Raw genomic sequence first — 26,649 nt, 5'->3', positions numbered from 1 at the left:
AGAAGGATATACCAAAAGAAAAAACGGAAGAGTTATAGAGATGCAAATGAGCAGAGCATTTGTCTGCATACAGTGAAAACCCCAGATTGACTGGTCCAAAATGCAAGCTAGAAAATAAGTGAAAAAGAAATGGACAAGATTATAGATGACATTAAAATGCAAGCAAAAGTTTGGATTTTACACAGTAGAAAACCACTATATATATATATATATATATATATATATATATATATATATATATATATATATATGTATGTATTTTAAAATCCTCATCTGAGGACATGTTCATTGTTTTGTTTTGTTTTAAGAGAGGAGAAGGAGGAAAAGAGGGAGGGAAAGGGAGGAGAGAGAGAGAATGAGAGAGAATGAGAATGAGAGAGAATGAGAGAGAGAGAGAGAGAGAGAGAGAGAGAGAGAGAGAGAGAGAGAGACAGATTGGTAGCCTCCTGCACATGCCCCAACCAGGGATTGAACCAACAACCCAAGTATGTGCCCTGACTGGAAATCGAACCCATAACTTTTGGTATATTGGATAAAGCTCCAACCAACTGAACTACACTGGCCAGGCACCATTAAATATTCTTAAACAAAAGAATGCCATGTGTTTTAGGGAGAATTCATTTGCAACAAGTCTGAATTAGAAGAGGGAGCCAGGGATCAATTACACTGGTTTGTGGTCACCTGGAAGTGAGGTAATGAAAGATGCTCCCCGTTGTCAGGGTGGCATTCATTCAAACACTTCTTATGTGTCCAGTTTACACAGACTCTGGGCTAAACACTGGAGATTAAGAAGACCCAGACCAGCCATCAGAGAGCTCTGAAAACCAGTGTAAAATAGGAGAAAGAGGGGAGGGTGGAAGCATGAGAAAAAATTTAAAAACAAGCAGTATTTTCTGAAATCAATGATGAAGAAAAGGAAAAAATCTTAGATTCCTAATCTTCAAGAGTTCTACAATTCAAGTACATATAATCTTCAAGAGTTCTACAATTCAAGTACATATTAAAAAGACCCAGACCAGCCATCAGAGAGCTCTGAAAACCAGTGTAAAATAGGAGAAAGAGGGGAGGGTGGAAGCATGAGAAAAAATTTAAAAACAAGCAGTATTTTCTGAAATCAATGATGAAGAAAAGGAAAAAATCTTAGATTCCTAATCTTCAAGAGTTCTACAATTCAAGTACATATAAGGTACCAAGCCATATGGACCATGGATTGATGAGAACAAGCAGGAAGTAGTCTCGACTATACTACAAACAAGTGAGAAATATGACTAGAAAAGAAAAAGGAATGATTGGTTGGCAGCTAAAAAGGCCAAAAGACTCAATGGTTCTTTGTTTTATGATGAGAAAGGCATAGTAAGTCTTATGGCTTAGGGGAGTATCCATTTAAAGGAATAGATTGAAGATGCTAGAAAGGAAAGGAAAAATTGTGAGATCAAGATTCTGAGGGAAATGGCAAGGTATGGGACTCAAAGTACAATGAAATATGTAAGCCTTAGAGATTAGACACTGTTCAGGCACAAGAGAAAGATGGTTAAATGACATATTGGCACAGTAGTATGCTGAGGCTAAAATGAAGAACTCATGTTAGAACTCATGTCAAACTTTTCAGTAAAAGATGTAGGGAAACAAAGATGATAAATGAGAGAAATGATTTGTAATAAACTTTAAAGGAAAAATTAATAAGAGATCGACTTTGGGGTGTTTTTTATGTTGTCTTTATTGTTAAAAGTATTACAGATGTTTCCTTTGGTTGTGGGGTTTTCTTTACCATTGACCCCCTCCACCCCGTACCCACCCCTCCCAGGCCTTCACCACTCTATTGTCTGTGTGAACTGGCCTAGTCTCCCTCTAACACTACTCTACAGCTCACGAGTAAGAAATCCTAATATATAAAAACCAATATATAACGACCAATATGTAACGACCAATAACAACCTATGCTCGATCAACCCAGCACTGACTGCTTCTGCTGCAGGCACAGTGCCCCAGCAATGACTTCTGAGGGGCTGCAAATCAAGGCCGGAGAGAAGCATGAAAAGAGAAGCAGTGACTGGTCTGTTGCCTCTGTGGCAACTTTTGATCAGCATTTGCCTCTCTCTTTCTCTCACAGTCCGGCCAGCAGGCTTGCCTCCATTTCTCTCCAGGCCTCTCCACCGGAGCTGCTGATCAGCCCCACCTTTCTTTTTTTAAAAAAAATATATTTTATTGATTTCTTACAGAGAGGAAGGGAGAGGGACAGAGAGCCAGAAACCTCGATGAGAGAGAAACATCAACCAGCTGCCTCTTGCACACCCCCTACTAGCGATGTGCCCGCAACCAAGGTACTTGACCCGGAATCGAACCCGGGACCTTTCAGTCCACAGACCGATGCTCTACCATTGAGCCAAACCGGTTTCAGCAGCCCCATCTTTCTGATCAGGCCCCATTGGTAAACCCAGAGATACTTACTGGCATAGGAACCAACCAATCAGAACCAAATGTGGATGCTATGAAGAACCAATGGCTGCCTAGGAGCTGACTTAAGACACCAACTAATCAGAACTAAATGTGGGTGCTGTAGGGAGCCAATGGCTGCCTACGAGGCAGAGCTTTTAATGCTGACTGGCATAGAAACCAACCAATCAGAACCAAATTGGCCAGTAGAGGAGGGCAGTTGGGGGCGAGATCAGGCCAGCAGGGGAGGGCAGTTAGGGGTGATCAGGCTGGCAGGCAGAGGTAGTTAGGGGCACTCAGGCAGACAGGCAGGTGAGCAGTTAGGAGCCAGTGGTACCGTGTTTCCCCAAAAATAAGACATCCTCCAAAAATAAGATCTACTTACAGGTTTCCTTCTGAGTGAAATATAAGGCATCCCCCAAAAAATAAGGCCCCCTTAGGCTAAACATGAGAGATTTGGTCCACTGATTCTGAAAGAAATGGAGTAAAGAAATTCACCAGGAAATTCAGGAATTGGATTGTTATGATGATGTTCCAGAAGATAATGACATGATTGTCATTGAATAAATGAGTAAATTCTTGATACTGTAGGATTCACAGTTCGTCTGGTTTGTGTTGACAACTACCGTACTACCGTACCATATACAGGTAATAAATTTCCTTTATTTTCATTTAACAATAAATGTGTACCGTATTCTTCTTCATGGAAAAATAAAACAACCCCTGAAAATAAGACCTAGCGCATCTTTGGTAGCAAAAATTAATATAAGACACTGTCTTATTTTTGGGGAAACAGGATACCAGATTGGGAGAGGGATGTCCAATTGGAGAGCTGGGTTGCGGGGAACCCCCCTTCCATGCATGAATTTCATAGGTTATAAGATACTCAGCATTAAGAGTTAGTGATATGAATATAACAAAAGCTCAATGAAGTATATGTCAAAAGTGACAAAAGAGGCAGCATTAAAGTAGTTGATAGTAATTGGAAAGGATTTACTTAGATCAGGAGTGAGATAATGAAATGAACATAGCAGATTCAGCAGATCGAAAAATTGGGCCTACCCAACCAGTTATGAACAAGTTCAGGACTAAAAACAATTGGGGTTATAAATAAGCCTATATCTAGGAAACTCTACTCATGTAAAATTCTCATCAGAAATAAAGATCTGATGAAAGCCTTTCATTATATTCTGCTTCTTTAGCAGCAAAGTGATATTAAGTTAACAAAGGCAAGACTAAAAAGGCAAGGATAACTTTTGAGATGCTAACAGTAGCACTCTTAGAAAATCTGGAACTACTCCAGAAAATATTTTGCAGAAAGAAAATACAGTTGAATAAAAAGTGTTAAGACCTGCCCTGACCAGGTAGCTCAGTTGGTTAGAGCTGCCTTCCAATATGCTAAGATTGCAGGTTCAATACCAAGTAAGAGCACATATAGGACACAACCAATGAATGTATAAATGGGTAAAATAACGAGTCGATGTTTCTCTCTCTCAAACCAATAAAATAATTTTAATTTATTTTAAGCATAAGACCTTAAGACCAGAAATCAGAGGACTAGGATTTGAGTTCCAATTTAAGCAAATAATCCCATGCCCAGTAGGCCTCAATTCCTTATCTAGATTATGGACAAAATAATAACAAAAAATAATATAGAAATAAGAATAGCAGCAGCTTTTTTTTTTTTAATGGTTCTTATGTTTTAGGCACAGTTCTAAATTTTTTTACATGTATTAACTCACTGAATCCTTACATTAATTCTATGGAGGTGATTTATCCCTGCTTCACTGATGAATAAATGAAAACAGAGAAGTTAGATCAAATGTCCACAGTCACATAGCTATTGTGATAAAAGCAAAATTTCAACCTGTATAATGTGCCCTGGATTTTTTTTTTACTATGTTCTTCTGCCTCTCTGGGTTATGAAGATGAAATGTAGTAAAATGTATTTTAAGAATATACAAATGCTCATCATTACTGCTGAATATCAATCAAGTAACAGGACAAAATAATCCAAACAAAATCCTAGATCATTAATTTACAGTCAACATTCCAAAAAAAATGTACATATTATATGCTGGGGGTGAGTATAAATCTTAACATGCATGTGCCTTGTCCTTAAAAAGTAGGGAGACAAGATATTGACAAAATGAACATGCTGCTTTTCTATGTTGGGCTGAGGTAAGGAGAACAATCAATGATACAGAATAAAGAGCTTGAAAATCACAGCTTCAAAAAATAACAGCACTAAAATACCAGCAAAAGGATCAGGAATAACTGAGCCAGAAAAGAAATCAGCGTAATTCTTTTTTAAGTAAAGGTTTCTAATAATCATAAAGCTTTTTAAAAAAGAAAGATAACATTTCATGCCGAAACCGGTTTGGCTCAGTGGTAGAGCATCGGTCTGCGGACTGAAAGGTCCCAGGTTCGATTCCGGTTAAGGGCATGTACATTGGTTGTGGGCACATCCCCTGTAGGGGGTATGCAAGAGGCAGCTGGTCGATGTTTCTCTCTCATCGACATTTCTAGCCCTCTCTCTCTCTCTTCCTCTCTGTAAAAAATCAATAAAATATATTTTTTTTAAAAAAAGGAAAGATAACATTTCAAATAGTAACAAGTTTTTCAGAGCAACAGATTTCACATATGCACACCACAGAAGGGGATTATCACTACCAAGTAAAGGTCCTAGCCATATTATAAATACTGTAATAACAAAAAATTGTTGATACTTACTGAGCACTAGTAAAAATCACTGTTCTAAGCACTTTACATGTATTGATTTATTTAATCTTTACAACAAACCTGTAAGTCCTACTATTATCCCATTTTATAGATAGGGATAATGAAGTGAATAAATAACATGCCCAAGTTTACTCAACGAGGGGCAGTGCTAATATGGCAGACTAAGGCACTTTGCTTCCAGAGTTTGTGCTGTTGTACTTCCTTTAGTAGGAAACTAAGAAGCAGAACAAGAATTTATTCAGAAGTATTTATTCAGTCATATTTGGCAACCAGGAAGAAAGTGCCTTTCACTCACGATAAGCAGATAATACTTCACCTACAGCAGTTCTGTCCTTGGCTTTCCCTCCAAATTAAGACTGCACATTTCTCCTGGGCTTTCATCTCCTCTGCTTCAATTACAATCAATTTACCGATGGCTCCCAAATCTAGATCTTCATTCCAATCTCTCTTCTGCACCTAAAATCTGTACCAACAACCTAGTAGACTTTTCCCTCTGAATGCTTCATAAGCACCTCAAATGAGCATGTCCAACACTGAATCATGATATCCATTCCACCTCATTTCTACCCTCAAACCTATTCTTCCTCCTGATTTTTTTTTTTTAATTGCTTTCAGAGAGGAAGAGAGAGGGAGAGAGAGAAACATCAATGATGAGAGAATCATTAATAGGCTGCCTCCTGCACTCGCTCTACTGGGGATCTAGCCCACAACCTGGGCATGTGCCGTTGACCAGAATCGAACCCAGGACCCTTCAGTCCCCAGGCTGACGCTCTATCCACTGAGCCAAACCAGCGCGGGCCCCAATATACTTCTAAGACAATTTATTTTATCACCATTCCCATTTTACAGATGAGGAAACTTAGGCACAAAGAAGTTAAAAATTTGCCTAACGACACAGCTAATAGTTCACAGGCTGATGTTCTATCTACTGAGGATAGAACCAACAAGGGCCTAACTTTACTTTATAAGGCTATGTTAAATTGAATTTAGTATTAGTTTTGCAAAACCGATCTTGAGTGTGTGTGTATGTGGGTATGTGTGTGTGTTGTACTGTCCCATCTGAGGACAAACTCCATAGATGGAGAGCAAACATTGTATATGTTTCATATCTAAATTCCTAATGTGCACATTCTTGAACAGTGCAATGTTCTCAGAGAAGAACTTTTGGTTTCATTAAATAAATTAATACTAAGCATGGTGTCAAGTAATATCTTTTTTAAAATGGCACTGCCTTCAGAAACAAGACCCAATTGTTTTACAAATAAAGTACTAATTGAGTATTAAATCAATCACAACTCTCTAGCATATGCTAACCATTTTAAGTGTTCAGTGATAGCTAGTATAGGCCATGCACTATGCTAAACACTTTACACACATTTTGCCATTTAATTGTCACAACAATTCTCCGATCTGGGTTGTTATCATACCCATTTTTCCAGAGGAGGAAACTGGAACTTAAGATAGTTTAAACAATTTGGCGAGGCTGGCAAGTTAGAAAATAACAGGAGGGATCTCACGTCATAGTTTAACACTAGAGCCTGGGCCCTTTAGCATTTACGATTCTGCCTCTTAAGGAGAATATAAAATACATCTTTAAAACGTCAAAGAAAGAAAAAATTTAAGCACAAAGCTTACATCAAAGAAATGTTAGGTTTAAATAGACAACGGGCCAAAACAGAGAAGCACGATGGAAGCTCAGGCGGTTAAGAAAGGACCTGTTTGGGAGGTCCAAAAAATCTTTTAAGAAACCTCAGCAAACTAAAAAGATCCAGGCCCACAGAAATACAATTGTAAAAAAAAAAAAAAAAAAAAAAAAAATGCATTGTCAATGTTTCTTTTATTGGAACCCCATGACCCATAGACACCAAAAATGTCTAGCATCTTATACATTGGTATAATTCCACAAATAAGTCCTACAAATACAAGAATCCTCCACAGTAATTCAATGTTTAGGTTTGCTTTTTTTGGGGGGAAGGGGGATGTCAATTTTTAGTTTTGGGGGCGGGGGGAAGAAAGGTGACAACCAACCCACCCCAAACAGGTGAAGAAACCTCAGAGAAAGGAGCAGTGAGTGAAGAACACCGCCTTTCATCCATCCATCTTCTTCCTCGGGGGCTGGAAGCCCAGGGACGCACTGAAATGCACACGGCATGAGCATCCAGCTGCAGCCCACAGTCCGCCCCACGTCCTGCAGCCGCAGCCGCACGCCGAAGGTGCAGACCGCAGGCTCTTAACTTTTCATCGCGGCCGTGAATCCCGCTCTGACCTGGGCCTCTGGGCGCACAGAGGGTCCCTGTCAGATCCCTCAGGAGGGGGAGGAGGAGGCGGGGAGGAGGGGCGGCCTCCCCCGGCCCCAGCCCGCGCGCGCCGCTCCTTTGTCGGGGCGGAGAGGAGGGCGGCCGCCCGCACCCCCGCGGGGCGCACGGGGGGAGTGGGCGGGGAGAGGAGAGCGAGGGGCGCAGCGCCGGCCGCGGCTTCCCCGGCGCCGGGGGTGGGGACACAAAGAATTTGGGAAGCGCCACCGATCAGCCCAGCCGGCCGGCCGAGGCGCTTCCCCCCACCACGAGCCGCCGCCAAACTCCAGGCCCGGGCGCCCGCGGGCCGGCGGAGGAGGCGGAGGCGGGCGCCCCGGGCTCTCGAGGCCCCGGAGTCGGCGAGGCTGCGGGCGCCCGGGTCCGAGGGCGGCGCGAGGCCGCAGCCGCAGGGCAGGCCGCGGGGTCCGGGCGCCCGCGCCGCCACACCCACCCACACCCACCCCCGAGGCCCGGCGCGGGAGGACTCCCCCGCTCTCCCTCCGGCCACGGCGACTGCCGCTCACGCCGCCCGGGATGTACCTGCTGATCTTCTGGGCGAAGGCGCGGCGCTCGGCCATGGTTGCGGCGGCGGTCCGGGCGCGGAGGGCGGGCGCGTGCCTCCCCGCTCGCGCTCCCTCGCTCGCGGCCTCCGCCAGTGCCGGCGCCGGGCTCGGGAGGCTGGGGCTGGCGGCCGCGCCGGGAACGAGCCCTACCGTAATGCTCCTGAGAGCGGCGCAGCGAGAAACCGCTCCCCCAACCCACCCCCACCCAAAGCGCGTCAATTCCCGCGGGAGTGCCGGCGGCGGGGGAACCCAGAGGAGGAAGAATGGGGCGGCGTGGGGGGGACCCAGGAGCCAACCCTGGCCCCGCGTTGCTGTGGCCCGCACGACCTACAGGACACAGAGGAGAGAGAGGAACCAGAATGGGGCCAGCGACCTAGCGGGAGGGGGTGAGGCAAGCGAGGGGGCCCTTCCCAAAAAGGAAGGGAAGGAAATGGGAGATGGACTTTGCTGCCCTGGGTGGCTCGGTTCGGTTCGAGTGCCAGCAGCGCCCATCTCCGACCTAGTAAAAGCACTTTTCTTTTCTCTTTCCACCGTGTGAACGGGGTCTGACTGCACAAAGAATGGTCTGTCTGACAAAGAAAGGGACGGAAAAGACCTTGCTCCTGCAGAAGTAACAGTGATAATAGCTGACGTGCGGTGCTCCGCCGGGCCCTGGATTAAAGTTTTACACGCACGACAGTGTTTAGAATTCACAATAGCTCTCTGAAGTAAGTTGTGATCGCAGTTTTGGCGAGCAGGAAACGGGTTCAGAGAGGCTAAGCGACTGGCCCCAGGTCACACAGATCGTAATCTCTGCCACTGGCGTTCAAGCCCAGAGGCCAGGCCTTTGCTTGGAGGACAAGTGTTTCTGCCTGGATAGTACTCTTCCTCAGTCTGTTACTTCCCCCCCTTTTGGATCTCATTTTCCATTATATATGCTGGACGATGCGAGCTCTACCAATTTCCTATTCTATTAAGCAATTTCTGCGCATCACTCTAACTGATCGTGCCCATTAAATCTGATTATCAAACAGGGAGTAGCAGAAAGCATGCTTTATTATTCTGTTGCAATCCCATGTGTTTAGATTGTTTGCCTCCTGGTGCACAACTGCTGATTAGTGACGTTACAGTGAAAATAAGAACAATATCTTGGTTTCTTGTACCTTTCCTCTTAAATATTGCAAGAATTTACCCTATGTGTTTATTTATTATCATCCTCCCCTGTGTCCTTGTGAAGTACGTGGGATGCTTATTTTCCTCTTTTACAGTTGGCAAATTTGTAGTATTCGGCCGTTAAGTTACTTGCCTGGACTCACACACTGAGTCAGAGGTAAAAACCTCCATTAGTCAGATCCAGAACTTCCTGTCCGGTGCTCTAACAGTGTGGGAGATTTCATTTATGAATTTTGTATAACAGTGCTCACTCCAGCAAAGACAGTTTCCTCAAAGAGGAGATACATGTAGGTTCTACCTAAATGTAGAGCCCACCTAAGATTCTAGGGAATACAAAGCTGGATTAGGCTCAGTCCTACCCTCAGGAAGTTTGAGTCCATTGGCAAAGATGAAACGGCTGCTTATAAAACTGAAAGTCAAGGCTCACACTGTATCATGGCCTTTCAGATCCTCTGTATTAGAAACCCAATCTTATTCTCCCACTTCCTTCCCTGTGTGACCTTGGGTAACTTACTTAACTTCGACTCTAAAATGGGAGAGATAATTGTACCTACTTGAAAGAGTAGAGTGAGGATTCGTTAGAGTTATTTCGTATGAGGTTCTTAGAAAAGGACATACGGAAAGTACTCTATGTATTAGCAACTGTTGTTATTATCACTATTGCTATCATTATTCATCATTACACTGAAGCTTGTCCTGGGTGCTTGATAGTCCCTGAATTGGTTGTCTGCTCTCAAGCCCAGCCAGATGTTGTATGCCTTTATCTCTGCTCCGCAAACATCTTTTCACCACTCTCATAGAGAACTGACCAAATTCTGTTGTGAATAGCTCTTTGTGTACATGACTCACTAGCTGCCAAAGTGTCTGGGAGGACATTGCATGCACTGTGTGGCCTGCTGGGAACATTTAGAGCAGAAAGAGGATTCGCAGGACCAAGCTGTAAGCAGGATAGACAGAGTTTGAGGACTACTCCAAGCGAGAATGGTGGCTCCCACCTCTGGGGAAGTGCTGGCAGTCACAGATATCCATGTTCCAGTCTGGGCAGATATCCATGTTCCACAGGGGTCCAATCTCAGGGAAATGTATGGAGTTCAACAAAGGAAGTGAGAGTGGAATTGCTTTGGCTGACCAGCATTCATGCTTCCCACACTAACCTGCGCACACATGCACATATGTACACGTGGGCGTGTGTGCATACACATACACACTAGCCTCAATTCACCATACTTCTATGGAACTGACCTCCCCACCCCAGCTCCCCTGTCATCCCAGTTTAAAGGATGAGTATGTGTGGCCTGAACCCTGGAAAGCAGAGCAGCACATTCCTCTGTCTTATGTAACTAGTTTAGAGGTAGGCATGTGAACGAAGCCAAGACTATTGGGCCCAATCAGAACTAAAAATTATATGTGCCGTACCAGGTACCTCCATCTCATTTGCCTGAGAGTGAAGTCAAACACAGCAGAGAGGAGAGCAAAAAAAATGGGAGCAAGGAGGAAGAGTCAGCTCCTATAACATTACTTGATCCTTGGACTTGGCAGTTATACAAAGTAACGGTGCTGAGGTTTTGTCTGTGGTTTGGTTTGGTTTGCCATTTTGCTTAAGCTAATTTGAGTTCATTTGGTTTTCTGACATTAGCAACTGAAAGAGCCTTACCTGATAGAGACCTATATTTAGTCAACCAATGCTACGAGGCCCTGGAGATAGAACGGTAAAATAAGACTCTTTGTGTCCTCAAGGAGTGTAGAGTCTAGCTGAAGAGATAAACAAGTAAAATGTATGTTAAGTGTTAACACGGGAAAAGTTCAGGATGCTCCATGTCCATTCTAGATAGCATCAGGTCTTATCACCAGGATGCTCATTTGACATAAGGTGGTGAAAACTAGATGGAGTTTAACTATGTGTAACCCTATTAAAACTTTGTGGAAAGACTGTTTGGAACTCTGGAGCACCAATGGCTCAGATATCGATGAATTCAGAACCCAAGTCTCCTACTGATGGGAGGATACTGGCAAAGAAATGACTTACCAAAAGCCAGGACCTATTTAGCAGAGCAGCCTCAAAGCAGTGACTTTTAAGTAAGAAAGCCTCAAGACAGTTTTCCCACTGGACATACACATTGTTCTCAAGTCCTTTAAGCAGAAGACTTAGGGATATGGTAAGAAGAAAAAAAAAGAGAGGAATTCATATTAGTTTCACATTCTAACCTTTACGGAGTTCAGGCTTCCTTTTTAAGGAAGGTTGTGGTGGTGACAAGGTCAAGGTTCTAAGGCCACAGAGTGTTTGTGTGACGAGGGATAAAGTTCTGGCTTTGCAGGCAGAATGTGTTCTCTTTAGGGGGATTTGGGAGAGGGAAGGAGACAGAGAGTGGTTCCTCTGTGTAAGCTTGAGCTTTTATTAAGCATCACTAGATTCGTGCAATAAAACTGACATGAGGCTTCCTCCACTCGAAGGCTGTAAGGAAGGCCGGTGAGTGTGGCCCAGAGGAAGATGATGACTGGGCCATGCCACTTGGGCTTACCTCAATCCCAAACTGAAGTCTGGGATTGGGCACAAAGTCTACACTAGGGAAGCTTTTGTCTGCCTCGTCCTTGGTCACCCACTCTCTCTTAATGTCTAGCAATATGATTTTTACAAGAGATAATTCAGGGATTCTAAACCTACCCACACTGCACAACTAATAGCACCTATATTTACTCTTAGGTTGTTTGCTACACTATTCACTAATTGCCTATTACTCTGAATTTTCCCATTAGATTAGATCTGTTGTTCACCATTGTATTTCCAGTATCTACTACACTGCCCGATCTATTATAACCACTCTGTGGATATGTTTGAGCAAACAAATGCCGTGAACTAAAATATTTTGTGATCTTAATTTTCCCAGAAGCAATGATTAATACATCACATGAATGTGTCCATCAACTCAGATGCTCTCCAAACCCCACCAATCTAGGAGTTTTGTGGAGATTCCATTAGGTAGGCATGATTGATTAATCATTGGCCATTGGTGATTGAATTCGATCTCCAGCCACTCCTCTCTTTAAAGGTCTGTGGGTGGGGCTGAAAGTCTCAACCCTCAAATCACAAGTGGTTCCTCTGACAACCAGCCCCCATCCTGAAGCTTTCTTGGGGCCCACCAAGAATCACCTAAAAAAGATGTGGTTGAAAGGAGATAGTTATAAATAACAAAAGTTATAAATAACAAAAGATGTTCCTGTCACTTCTATCACTCAGGAATTCTAGGCTTTTAAGAAATATACATATTTTAGCCAAAACTGAAAGTTTGGCTCAGTGGATAGAGCGTCAGCCTGTGGACTAAAGGGCCCCAGGTTTGATTCCAATCAAGGGCAGGTACCTTGGTTGCGGGCACATCCCCTGTAGGGGTTGTGCAGAAGGCAGGTAATCGATGTTTCTAACTATCCCTTCCTGTCTGTAAAAAAATAAATAAATAATTTATATATATATATATATATATATATGTATATATATATAATTATTTTTTATTTTATTTTTATTTTTATTTTATTTATTTTTTTTTACGGAGAGGAAGGGAGAGGGATAGAGTTAGAAACATCAATCCAGCTGCTTCCTGCACACACCCCACTGGGTTGTGGGCATGAGCCCACAACCAAGGTATTATACATGCCCTTGACCAAATCAAATCTGGGACCCTTTAATCCACAGGCTGACGCTTAATCCACTGAGCCAAACTAGTTAGGGCTGGAATTCTAGGCTTTTAAACAAAGACCAATATGTATTATTGTATCATATTTCAATAAAATTAGTTTTCAAAAGAATAAAATAGACTTGAGACATACTATATTTGTCAGGGTTCACCAAAGAAACAGAACCAATCGAATAAAGAGAGAGATGTGCCGAGACCGGTTTGGCTCAATGGATAGAGCGTCAGCTTGGGAACTGAAGGGTCCCGAGTTCGATTCCGGTCAAGGGCATGTACCTTGGTTGCGGGCATGTCCCCAGTAGGGGGTGTGCAAGAGGCAGCTGATCAATGAGTCTCTCTCATCGATGTTTCTAACTCTCTATCTCTCTCCCTTCCTCTCTGTACAAAATCAATAAAATATATTTAAAAAAAAAAAAAAAAAAAAGAGAGAGAGATGTATTTTAAGGAATTGGCTCATGCAGATAAGCTAAGTGCTAAGATCTGCAGTTGGCAAGCTGGAGACCCAGGAGAGCCAACGATGTTGTTCCAGTCCCAGTCAGAAGGCACGAGAACCAGGAGAGCTGGGATCCAGGAAGAGCCAATATTTCATTTTGAGTTGTCTGAAAGTAGGAAAAACTGATGTCCCAGTTCAAAGGCCATTAGACAGGAGGAATTCCCTCTTATTTGGGGGAAGTTCAGCCTTTTTGTTCTATTTAGACCTTCCACTGATTGTTTAAGGCCTACCCACCTTAGGGAGGGTGGTGATTTGCTTTACTTAGTCTATTGATTTGAGGATAAACTCATCCAAAAACACCCTCACAGAAACACCCAAAATAAAATTTGACCAAATATCTAGGCTCCCTGTCCCAGTCAAATTGGGACATCCCAATTAACCATCACATAGCAACTTAATTACAACACACGGGTCCAAAGAAAACAAACCAACTATAAAATAAAAGGCATTTGTGAGACAGCAAATTCTGATCACTGATTGGGTATTAAATGATGATAAGAATTATTATTTTCTGAATATTTTCCAGTTGTTCCTCAAGATACACTCTCCGCCCTGTTCTCTTCTCCAGAAGGCTGGCTATATGAACTAAATCAGCAGGGTTCCCACGGCCTTTAGCTATTAGATGGGCTTGGCCAGTGAGAAATACTGGCAAGAGAACAGTGGGAGGAAGGAGAGTAATGTCAAGGTATTATTCCCCTGCCTCCCTCCCTGCAAGGCCACCTCTTGATTGCTGTATCTCTTGACCAAAGAACATTGCTTCTCTAAGAAGAGCCATCTCTCTAAACTCATTCTCCTCCCACGTTCTGGTAACTACGCCCTCACCTTATCCCTATGGGTCTGCAGGTAGTACCAACTTAGCCACTTACCCTAGGTTACTACACTATACATTGTGGTTCCCCTATACCCACAGCTTTTAAATAAACCTTCTTAGAGTTACCTTATTTTGAGTGTGTCATCCTGTTGAACTCTTGATTTATGTGTGATAAGGGTTTTGTGGTTGTACCACAGAGAGAGAGAGAGAGAGAGAGAGAGAGAGAGAGAGAGAGAGAGAGAGAAAGAGAAATCTTTATTCCTTGAAGATACACACTGAACTACTTATAAATTAAATTATGTAAACATCAATCCAATATGATTCATAATTAAAAACAATCCAATATGATTCATAATTAATGGGTATAAAGTTTCAGTATTAAAAGATTAAAAAAAAGTTCCAGAGAGCTATTGCACAACAATGTGAATATACTTAACTCTATAGAACTTTACACTTAAAAATGTTAAGATGATGCCAAAATCGGTTTGGCTCAGTGGATAGAGCATCAGCCTGCGGACTGAAGGGTCCCAGGTTCGATTCCTGTCAAGGGCATGTACCTGGGTTGCGGGCACATCCCCAGTGGGAGTTGTGCAAGAGACAGCTGATCAATGATTCTCTCTCATCGATGTTTCTAACTCTCTATCCCTCTCTCTTCCTCTCTGTAAAAAAATCAATAAACTATATATTTTTAAAAAATGTTAAGATGATACATTTAATGTTATGTGGTTTTGGCCACAGAAAAAATAATAACCTAGCATTGGGCTTATGTTGCTAAATGTTGAATCTGGGTGATGGGACTGTTGGGATTCATTATATCATTCTTTCTAAGTGAAAAAAAGAAAAGAAAAAAGGCCTAAATTGGTATGATGTCAGAAGGGAGAAGGCAACCTGCTGATTAGAGAAGAAACAGAGATGAAAGCTCACAGAATGACTCTATCATGTAGCCAGACTAGAAGGTCTAAGCGGCCAGGGGTTAAGGAAATAAAAGAAGTAGAAGAAATGTTGGCTCAAGGGCCAGCTTGGGACGAATGTCAGTGGTATCCCGTTGTGCTGTGATTTGATTTCAGAGGGCTAGGAGCTGAAACCTGCTGGGATCATTGATTCTGGATCCGGGCCCAGCAGATCCTAGTGTTCTTTAGGAACAGTAGGGAAGTTCTGGAACAAACAGGTCTGACAGAGAAAAGAAGAAGCACCAAAGTTCAAGAGTTGGAGTCATGGAAACGTTCTGACTGGTAAGAAACCATACATGTTTGTAGACTAAAGGAAGAATTAAGAGGAGAGAGAAAATTGAAAATATAAGGGAGACACTTTTGACAACCTTGAGAGAAACAGGTACCTTTTATCTGCTACCTCAGGAAGGAAGAAAAGGATGGAAAACCATGCAGCATTGGAAGGTGGAATAAGGGAAATTGAAGGAGATAAATTCAGATAGAATTCCATTTTCTCTCTAAATATAACCATATAATGCAACAATATTCATGGCCCATCACTATATAATCAAAGACGACCACCATCATACATTTGTCACATTATGTAAGCTATCCAGGGAGTGACTGTCTCATCGTACACACAGGTCCCATCCACACACCTGGGAGGGCTTACACAGAACATGTACATCAGAGGCAGGAACTTGGAGGCCACCTTAAAATTCTGCATGCCACCACCAGGAAAAGAGGGAATCTCAGAAGTATAGGGTCAGTGCTACAGCTGGTTCAGTCTATGAAGTGAAAGCTAAGGCCTTGGCTAGGGTGCCAGGGACCACATTGAAAACCTATGAAGAGACATAGAAAGTGAAACGGTGTAAGTCTTGAAAGTCACAATTCCTCTTCCTACAGTTGGGGCAGGGGACTAGAAATCTAAATGACTGGGGTTTTAGTTCTGGCTCTGCCACAATATTACTATGAAACTTTAAGCCACATGTGTCAAACACAAGGCCCGCGGGCCAAATCCAGCCCGCCAGGCCTTGCAATGTGGCCCGCACCGCGCTGTCATCACTGCACTCCGCTGTCAGTTTATGACATTGTCAGTTTATGACTGTTCAGTAAACCATTCGGCCCGCGATTTAGGCTGGATTTTAGATTTTGGCCCCTTCTCTGATTGAGTTTGACACCCCTACTTTAAGCAAATAACAACATTTCTGGGCCTCTTTTTCCTCAGCTATGAAATGAAAGTGGTAAAGCTAGATGATTGTTGAGGCAAATAAGAATTCTCCATTATCAGTATCATCTGGTACTAGGACAAGTCTGAAAAAGAGTGGTAGACTATTCTTTTTCCAAATAACTTACAGAACTGCATAGCTTGCTCTGCTTAGAAAGTACTAGATGTAGCCTTGCTTACAGATAGGGGGGAAAGTAGGTGATTGCCTCTTCAGAATGCTGCCAAATCCATAACTACTCGATTCTAAAGTAGAAAGCCATCTTGTACCTTAGCTTTGGTATTTGCTATTTTAATCTACCTACAATTTGTTTTAAAATTCACTGCTTTCTTGCCTTAGGTGGTTTGACTCAGTGGATAGAGTTTCGGCCTGTGCACTGAAAGGTCCCAGATTCGATTCTGATCAAGGGCACATGTCTGGGTTGTGGCTCAATTCCCCGTAGGGGGTGTGCAGGCAGCAGCTGATCAATTATTCTCTCTCATCATTGATGTTTCCATCTCTCCCTCTCCCTTTCTTTCTGAAATCAGTTAAAGTTATATTAAAATAAATAAATAAGTAAAATTCACTGCTTTCTTTACTAGTTTTGCTCTATATTGTCACATAATTGTTTTACAGTAGGTGGGATAGAGAGACTATTGCTGGGGTTCAAGACAGGTCACCTCCAAATACCCCATAGTGGTGTATTGATTACTTTGAAATAAAGTTACTTGATAAGAAGCTGGTGCCAGCCGAAACCGGTTTGGCTCAGTGGTAGAGCGTCGGTTTGCGGACTGAGGGGTCCCGGGTTCGATTCCGGTCAAGGGCATGTACATTGGTTGCGGACACGTCCCCGATGGGGGGTGTGCAGGAGGCAGCTGATCGGTGGTTCTCTCTCATCGATGTTTCTGACTCTCTGTCCCTCTCTCTTCCTCTCTGTAAAAAATCAATAAAATATATTAAAAGAAGAAGAAGAAGAAGAAGAAGAAGAAGAAGAAGAAGAAGAAGAAGAAGCTGGTGCTAGAAGGGTACCTTGACCCTCCCTTACCTCTGTGAATTCAGGAAATAAATCTCTCCTGTAAAAGGTGCCCTGCTCCAGGAGGGCTAGAGAGACAACATTATCACTCGAGCTAAGAGGTCTAGCACTGAAGAGCCTGTACCTACAACCCTTATTGCCTCTTTATTGACTTCTCAAACTCAAACTTTAATCAGATTCCTCACTAACAAATCCCCAAGCCTTGCTTAGATTTCTTTCTAATGTTCTCTGTTTTTCAAATTCTTATTGTTTCTTTGTCTAAAAAGTATAAAATATTGTCTGGTTCATCATTTCTCTGAGCATCATTTATGATTGTCCTGTGAACATGTTTTAAATTGGTGGGTTTTTCTCTCCTGTTAATCTGGTTTTGTATTCATTTTATTGTTATTTCACTAATGACTAATTACTATAATCCTATTGCATTCATTTCTCTTACACACCTTGCACGCAGGTGCACCATTTCTCTATACTATTACTAACAGTGACTATTTTAGCAGCTGATTGCTGCGTCATTAGTCTTGGAATGACTTGTTTGGTGTGTACAACAGGAAATATTTAGCTTTTGGAGAACAAGAAAAATAGGTTAATTTGCGTTATGCTTATTAATTCAGTGTCTGATAAGTTAATGTTCAAGAAAAAATATTAATTTTTATTAAAATGTTCTATTATTTTATGTTAACAATGACTCATTTATTTCAGCAAGTCTCTATCGAAATAAACCTACATTTCTACGAAAATTGAAGCTTTTGTTATTTTGCGGCCCACATAAACTTAAACCTTGTTTATTTGGCCCGTGTTAGCCTTTGTTTTTGACATGCTTGCCCTAGAGTCAACCAGAGAGCATTTCGGATTAGGCAATATTGGTTAAGAGTATTTATTTAGAATATTTTCTTTTAAAATATCACTTGTGTCAGAAATCAAGTTGAATTCAGGTATTCAAGTGTCCCTGGTTGTCCGGATTTAACAGGTATATGCTTTCGGTTGTTTATTTGATGCATTTGATGTATTCTCGTGGCTTCCATTGTGGGGTGAGTGTACCATTCCAAAAGATCTCCCTCTCTGCATAGGCTGGCTCCTTGTGTGAACCCCACAATAGAATGCTGAAGCCTGGAGTTCCTATAATCTGTGCTTATAATCCTAGGAACTGCTCATTAGTGCTTTGCATAAGCACATTTATGAGCACAATAGAATTAGTTCGTTCCTTCAATTCTAGTTTTATTTGTGTAGTTGCTGATAGGTAGATTTGTTTAAGAATTACATAAACTTCCGAGAGATGCAAATCAAAACAACAATGCGGTACCATCTCACACCTGTCAGAATGGCCAACATCAACAAATCAACAAACGACAAGTGTTGGCGAGGTTGCGGAGAAAAAGGAACCCTCGTGCACTGCTGGTGGGAATGTAGACTGGTGCAACCACTGTGGAGAACAGTATGGAGTTTCCTAAAAAAACTGAAAATGGAACTCCCATTTGACCCAGTAATCCCACTCCTAGGAATATATCCCAAGAAACTAGAAACACCAATCAGAAAGGATATATGCACCCCTATGTTCATAGCAGCACAGTCTACAATAGCTAGAATCTGGAAACAGCCTAGGTGCCCGTCAGCAGATGATTGGATCAAAAAACTTTGGTACATCTACACAATGGAATACTATGCTGCCATAAAAAAGAAGGAATTCTCATCATTTGCAGCAACCTGGATAGAACTAGAGAACATCATGCTGAGTGAAATAAGCCTGTCAATGAAAGAGAAATACCACATGGCCTCACTCATTTATGGATATTAAAAAACATTATAAACTGACAAACCAAAAGATAGATATAGAGACAGTAAAGCAACAAGTAGACTGTAAAATTACAGGGGGAGAGTAGGGAGATCTGGGGGAGATAAGAGATCAACCAAAGGACTTGTATACATGCATATAAGTACAACCAATGGACACAAAACTCTGGGGAGGGAGGGTATGTATGGGGGGGGGGGCAATGTTAAAATATGTACACAGATAATAATTTAATAAAAAAAAAAAAAAAAAAAGAGACCAGACAGGAATGTGGTGGGCCCCTAATTCAATATGATGGGTGTCTCTCTAGAAAGAGGACATTTGGAGACAGACACAGGGAGAATAAAAAAAAAAAAAAAAAAAAAAAAGAATTACATAAACTGTGAAAGCACTAATAGACAAAGGGGAAATTCTTACTCACTTTTTACCTAAACAGTCCATTTGCAGAGAAGATATTCTACGTGTAAACTTTCAGGACAGCAAAGAAAATGTGAAAAAGCATCCCCATAACAAATAGCATAATCTAAATCAAATCAATTTATGTTACTTTTCAGTGGAGTTATAGGTCACAAATGGATATCGGTGTTTGTCATTTATTTGAGCTAAACATGAAAATCTCCAAACCCAATGAACCTTGGAAAGCATGCATCAGAAAAATAATAGAAACATATCTGGATTCTTTTCATAAATCTGTTTCCCAGCTACAAAACACTCCAATACCTTTGCCAATGATGAATTGAAATCAGCAGAGATGGCAAGGGTGATGAAAACTGTGCTCAGAAAGATGCCTATGAGGGGGAAAGAGCAGGTATCTTATGTTGACTCACAGACAATTTCATACATGGAACATTAGCTTTAAAAATGAGGGGATACAAATAGTCTACAAAAGTGAGATGCCTGATTTGTTCTTTCCCAGCACTTCTCTCATCATACCTGACTCAAAGAAAGGCCTTATTACTACCGAAAAGGTTTTTTCTATGATAATCGAGGGAGATTAATAAGCTGGAAATAATCACTTTCACTCTAATTATCCTTATTATCTCTCTTCAATTCCAAAAGAATTATTGAGTTACCAAATTATTTTAAAACATGCAATGTTTTTTTTTAATGAGGAATGTATTTTTAGTTAATTAGTTTAGAAGTTGGAAATAAATTTTTAGTGTTATTTCTTAAAAAGATAAGTTTTTGTAAAAGTAAAAATACTTTTGTAACTGTCTCAGTGTTGGATATTCCAAATCGGCCCTCTCCTCAGCCCCAGGTACTGTTTATAAAATATAAAATGCCAGGCATTGTGCTTAGTACTTTACATACATTGTCTTTCATCTTTTGCAACAATGCTAAACATAATATTCTGATGGTAACAAGAAGAAATGAGATTGTCTGAGGGTAGGTGACTTAACCAAGATCACATAGCCAAGATTCAAAATTCAGGTCTGATGTCAGAGTTTGGGCTTTGTCCACTAAGTTTTGCTTTTTTCTTTACTTAATTGTTGGGACAGTCTACTTAATTGGAAGGGCCAGTTACTAGTCCCTTTTCCTCACCTCATTTCTAAATGAGAAAATAAGATGTAAGAGTAAGGCAGTGGTAGCAAAAGTCATACACACACACACACACACACACACACACACACACACACACAAACAACAACACAAAGCAAAATAAAACAAAAAAACACCACCGTTATTACTGATAAAGTTTAGGTTGGAGGACTGATGTCTGAGCAAGTGAATTTCATGATACTGAGTTCAGAATTGTTCAGCCACACCTACCCAGTTCAGGCAGTGCTGGAACTGGGCAGATCCCTGCTTCGCCCCCAGCATGGGTGGTGCCTGCCCCTAGAGGAGCAGAGAGATAAACACATACACCCTCTCTTCAGTTTTATCCCAAGAGGTAGAAGATGAGTTGTTCACGCCTTTCTTTGTTCAAACATCACCCCTAGCTCAGCAAGCATACCTCAGTGGTTGAGCATCAGCCCATGATCCAGGAGGTCATGGGTCAATTCCTGGTCAGGGCACATGCGGGTTTGTGGGCTCAGTCCCCAGTGTGAGACGTGCAGGAGGCAGCTGATTAATGGTTCTCTCTCATCATTGATGTTTCTATATCTCTCTCCCTCTCCCTCCCTCTCTGAAATCAATAAAAATGTATTTGAAGAACAACAACACGTCACCCCAGAATGGAATGAGTGCAGAGTTGGCAGAAGATCAGAAGCACTATACTAATATGTACACTAATGGGCTCCTGTCACAGAGAAGAAACATCAGGAGTAGGAAAGAAGGACCTTCAATAATGCTAATAGCATACTCACAGGTTAAATACATCTATTTGTCCATCTAGAAGGTCCCAATTGATTGATTTATAGCTCTTTTCAATATTCTTGATAAAAATTAATTTTTTCCATTGCCTTATAAAGTTCAAGAAATTACCCTGCCTATACTCAGAGTTTTAATAGTATCATCACTTTATCATTACAAAGCAATTATACTAAGCGCCTACCTGCATGTAACCTTGGGATAGACACTTTAATCTGCCATTTTACCACTGCTATTATTTCAAGAGAGAACATTTGTTTTAATAGATTATGAAACATGAGAGTATGGATGAGCTCAGTGCTAATGAAACTCCCAAGGGTCTTTATCTATCTTATTCAACACTGCTCCCGAGCTTAGTGCCTGGCACATAAAGGGTCCCAGTAAGTATTTGTTGGATAAATGAACATACTTACCCTCACATGTATTTAGATGGCCTATATGCTAGTTAACATGTATAGAAAAGCCTTAATATTTGTGAAGAAGTATGCTCTGGAAGACTTTTTTTTTTTATTATTTTTATTTTATTTTTTTTTAAGCTGCTGGGGTTTTGTTTTTGTTTTTTAAATATATTTTATTGAGTTTTTACAGAGAGGAAGAGAAAGGGATAGAGAGTCAGAAACATCGATGAGAAAGAATCATCGATCAGCTGCCTCCTGCACACCTCCTTCTGGAGATGTGCCCGCAACCAAGGTACATGCTCTTGACCGGAATCGAACCTGGGACCTTTCAGTCCATAGGCCGGCACTCTATCCACTGAACCAAACTGATTTCGGCTGGAAGACTTTTCAAATGGGAAAATCCTTAGTAGAATGAATGTCTTAGAGGGAGAGGAAAGCCAAGAAGAGACGAGGTAGTTAAAAGAAAAAGGATGATGCTTTTTTTTTTTTTCAAGTGAACATTTGCATGTCTTTCCTCCCCAGCATTTTCCCCTCTCCACATACTATTTCCCCCTCCTTCTTTCCTTTCTTTCTATTCTGTCCTTGCTGCTGCTGAACCTTCCTCTTCTTCTTCCCTCCCCATTCTTCCTCATGGAAAGAGGAACAGCAATTATATGTAAAGAGACTGGTCTGTATTAGAAGAGTCGGGGGTTCTCTGGACCAGGGAGTTTAGAAGATTGGAGAAGATTAAATTCTGCAGCTTTTTAAACCAATAGATATCAGTATTTCTCAGCCATACAAACACCCACCTCACTCACTAAAATAGATAAGGAATTATTTTTTAAATTATTCAGGCCCATAATGGCTCCTACCAGCAAAATTAAGCACGTGGGCAAAGTTTGGTGATTGCCCTGCTCCTCTAAGGATTCATGGTCTTTTTTCTTTTTTTTTTTTTCTTTTTTACAGAGAGGAAGGGAAAGGGATAGAGAGTTAGAAACATTGATGAGAGAGAAATATCAATCAGCTGCTTCCTGCACACCTTCTACTGGGGATATGCCCACAACCAAGGTACATGCCCTTGACCGGAATCGAACCTGGGACCTTTCAGTCTGCAGGCTGAGGCTCTATCCACTGAGCCAAACTGGTTAGGGAAGGATTCATGGTCTTTGTATTGCAGTTCCCTCATCCAAAGTTCCCCATCCTTCTGGTTTGTCTTCCTCAAAGCACCATGAAAAGTACTTCTTCTTCCTTCTTACATCTGTTAGTCACCAGATTAGATAGAATGTACAGGAATATATTCTAGCTATTTTAAACAGAAAGGGTTATTCAAGGATATTAAGAAGTTCACAGGATATCCCAGAACATGAGAGAAACAGGCTTGGAGGACCAATGCCCAATGACATGACAGATCTCCACCAGAGAAACATCACAGTCTCTACCACTGATTCTAAAGTGAGGCATGGACCTTCTTAACGGAGCCTCTGCATTAAGGTCTAGACTGGGTCTTACCTCTGTAACCTCCAGTTCAAAGTTTGGTGCATGTAGATTGGACTGGACTGCAGTGTTTCCCAAACTTTTGACATATGTGTACCCCTTCTATAATTTTCGTAACGCTGAGTACCCCTCATACTCATCAGAACAGAGAATTAGGTGCAGCTAAGCACGGTGCAGTGCATATCCCCACCAAACTCTTCCTGTACCCCTGGGGGGACGCGTACCACACTGTGGGAAACACTGGACTGGAGGAATGTGACTGCAGGAAAGGTTGAGAAAGTGAGGTTTGGCTTTTAATCAATAGGAAAGAATTCACCAAACATATGAAGATTATTCAAAGGTTCTGTGAAGCCAGTAAGAATAACAAAAGCCTACTACTCTACTCCAGTTAGCCTCTCAACTCCTACTGATCCAAAGTAATTCAGTGTGGGTGACTGATGATTTTCCTCTTTGAGAGTTGGCTGTTAAAAAAGAGAAGCTCTGCCCGGCTGGCATGGCTCAGTGGTTGAGCGTCAACCTATGATCCAAGGAGGTCGCTGTTCAATTCCCATTTTGATCCCCAGTAGGTGGCATGCAGGAGGCAGCCAATCAATGATTCTCTCTTATCATTGATGTTTCCATCTATCTTTCCCTCTTCCTCTGAAATCAATAAAAATATATTTTAAAAAATAATGGTTTTTAAAAAGATAAGCTTAATAATGCAAATAAACCCACCAGTTATTGAAATATTTATGTATCGATAGAAAAAAATACTTTTAAAACATGGGGACTTCTAACTTTTTTTTTCTGTGCCTATCCATTCTCACCAACATGGTGAATGGACTTTCTGTAAGAAGTGTGGTAAGCACCAACCCCACAAAGTGACACAGTCCCAGAAGGACAAGGATTCTCCGTATGTGCAGGAAAAGTGGCATTACGACAGGAAGGAGAGTAGCTTGGCAGGCAGACTAAGCCAATTTCAGCAAAAAGCCTAAAACTACAAAGAAAATTGTGCTGAGGCTTGAATGTGTTGAGCCCAACTGCTTTTCTAACAGAACTAAGAGATGCAAGCATTCTGAATTTGGAGGAGGTAAGCAGAGAAAGGGCCAAGTCATCCAGTTCTAATCTTCATATTTTTGTTATGAAAACAATAAAATCTTGAGGTTATGTTAAAAAAGGAACTTCCAGTATTCCTTTTATATCTTTGCTTAATACACATTATTGAGAGCACATTGTACCAGAGCACATTGAACTGAGTAGACCTGGTCCATGCCCTTAGAATGTGATCAACTCATTGGAGACAGAGAAAAGTAAATAAATGTAGAACTATGTAGTAAATGCAGAAATGGCGATGTATATATAAGGTATTATGTACATAGATATATAGAGAGTAATCATTTCTACAATATATATCTAGGAATATACATTTCCTAAATGTATATATCAATATAAAAGCCTACGCAACCCTTAAGTCCCGGCAACTGGCCAGTAGCTATGATGTGTACTGAACTCCAGGGGGCAGACACTCAATGCAAGAGCTGCCCTCTGGTGATCATTGCATCCTCACAGCCTACCTTCCTCAGCCAGCCAAGCTCCTGTGGTCCCTCCTCCCAGCCGGTTTGCCACCATCGGCCCTGATCGGGACTGGGCCAGATGGCCCTGATCAGCAGCCAGGCCAAGGGACCCCACCCATGCACGAATTTGTGAGCCGAGCCTCTAGTTACATATAATATTCCTATATATTTGAAGAGATGCAGTTAGGGAAGATTTCCTGGAGGCTGGGTTAAGGAAAGATATAAAACAAATAATTTGGTAGTGTGTTCATGGCAGCACAAACAGCCTAAATGCCCATCAGCAGATGACTGGATCAGAAAACTATGGTACATTACACAATGGAATACTATGCTGCTATAAAAATGAAGGAATTCTTACCATTTGCAGCACCATGGATGGAACTGGAGAGCATTATGCTAAGTGAAATTAGTCAGCCAGTGAAAGAAAAATACCACATGATCTCACTTATCCATGGATAGTAAAGATGAACAAAAAGATAGATACAGAGGCAGAGAAGCATCGAACAGACTGTCAAATTACAGAGTGAGTGCTGGGGAGGGTAGTGGGAAAGGAGGTAAGAGATCAACTGAAGGACTTGTATGCATGCATATAAGCATAACCAATGGACGCAAGACCCTGGGGGTGGGGGTGGGGGCTCAGAGGGATGATGTGCCAGGGTATAGGGGAGGCTGGGGAAAGGTCAATGGGAGAAAAAAAGGAGACATGTGTACTACTATTTGTAGTACTTTAAACAAAAACCAAACAAACAAACAAAAAGAATCACCTTCGTATTCTATGTTAATGAGCTTGGACTCTACCTTGTAACTGACGTAAAGATTTTAAGAATCCAAGTAAGTAATAAGATGATCAAATCTGTGTTTTAAATAAATTGCTCTGACTGGTGGGTAGAGGATAAATTTGGAGAGATTCAACACTAGAGACCTGGTGAATGTAAACTGTTGGCAGCCATCCAGTCAAGAAATTTTGAGGGTCTGAGCTCCGGCAGTGATTTTAGAAATGGAGAGGAAGGGACTTGGTTAATAAATAATGTCAGCTTGGTCTTAAAGAATGATTAGGAGTCAACCAGGCAGAGAAGTGAAACAGGACATTCCTAGGCAGGTGTAGAGGCAGGGAGGTGTGGAAAAGCAAGAAATGTTCCCTGAGTGGAGAATAACTCAGCGTGACTACAACCTAAGACCACTTCAGTGGACTGTCAAAGAAAAGCCAGAGCTGGGAAGTAAAGTGGTATAAACAGATTTTATTTAGGAACATTGCAATAGGGGAAAAGAGACCTCAGTGTGGAGCTGGGCAAAATTTGGACTGTTGAATGAAAATAATACCAAGTAGGTGCTTTGTCAACAAAAATTATTTATTTGAGAAAAAAGAAAGGGTTGCAACCCAGTGCGTACAAACACAATAAGCCACGTGTATATTCTGGTCTGTGTGCCAAGATGAAGGGATATTTATAGAAGGGAAAAGGAAGTTAAGGGAAGGGGAAGTCAGAACCATAAAGCTTTATTATAAATATAAAGTTCTTCCTGTAGGGTACGCTCACGTGTAGGGTTTCCACAGTTATCTAGAATGCGAAAACTTCCATAGCCCTAACTTCTCTCATAGACCCCTTTACTGATTGTATTTGCTTCAAGTTCCAGTTAGTCTTTATCAGACTCTAAGGGAAAGTAAAGATTTATAGGCAAGGAGGGGGTGGAATGGGAATTGTGGGTGGTTTGTGTTTTCTGTCAGTGAATGGAAAATTACTAAGGGGGTAGGATAATTCTTGCTAAACTGACCTACTAGGATTCTTGCTGATT

General features: G+C 41.6%; 2 protein-coding genes across 8 annotated transcripts in view; one reads left to right on the top strand and one right to left on the bottom strand.

Moving 5' to 3' along the window:
• DOCK7 (dedicator of cytokinesis 7) overlaps window positions 1-8,334 on the bottom strand; it is a 170,096-nt gene extending 161,762 nt beyond the window's left edge. For 3 of the 7 annotated variants that reach the window (XM_084876069.1, XM_084876070.1, XM_084876072.1), the window contains exon 1: window positions 8,010-8,332. In XM_084876069.1, coding sequence (XP_084732195.1) covers window positions 8,010-8,047 — 38 coding nt within the window. In that variant the 5' untranslated portion in view covers window positions 8,048-8,332. Of the gene's footprint in view, window positions 1-8,009 lie in introns of all 7 variants that reach the window. The other 4 variants (XM_084876071.1, XM_084876073.1, XM_084876068.1 and 1 more) reach the window with 3 other exon arrangements.
• The window catches only part of PATJ (PATJ crumbs cell polarity complex component), a 762,329-nt gene that overhangs the window by 687,305 nt on the left and 48,375 nt on the right, over window positions 1-26,649 (top strand). The gene's annotated exons all lie outside the window — the stretch shown is intronic.

This window comes from Pipistrellus hanaki (genome assembly GCF_964339955.1).
Source record: "Pipistrellus hanaki genome assembly, chromosome: 2".
Classification (NCBI taxonomy): Eukaryota; Metazoa; Chordata; class Mammalia; order Chiroptera; family Vespertilionidae; genus Pipistrellus; species Pipistrellus hanaki.
The sequence above is the reverse complement of the archived record's forward strand: the minus strand, read 5'-3'. Positions and strand labels throughout refer to the sequence as shown.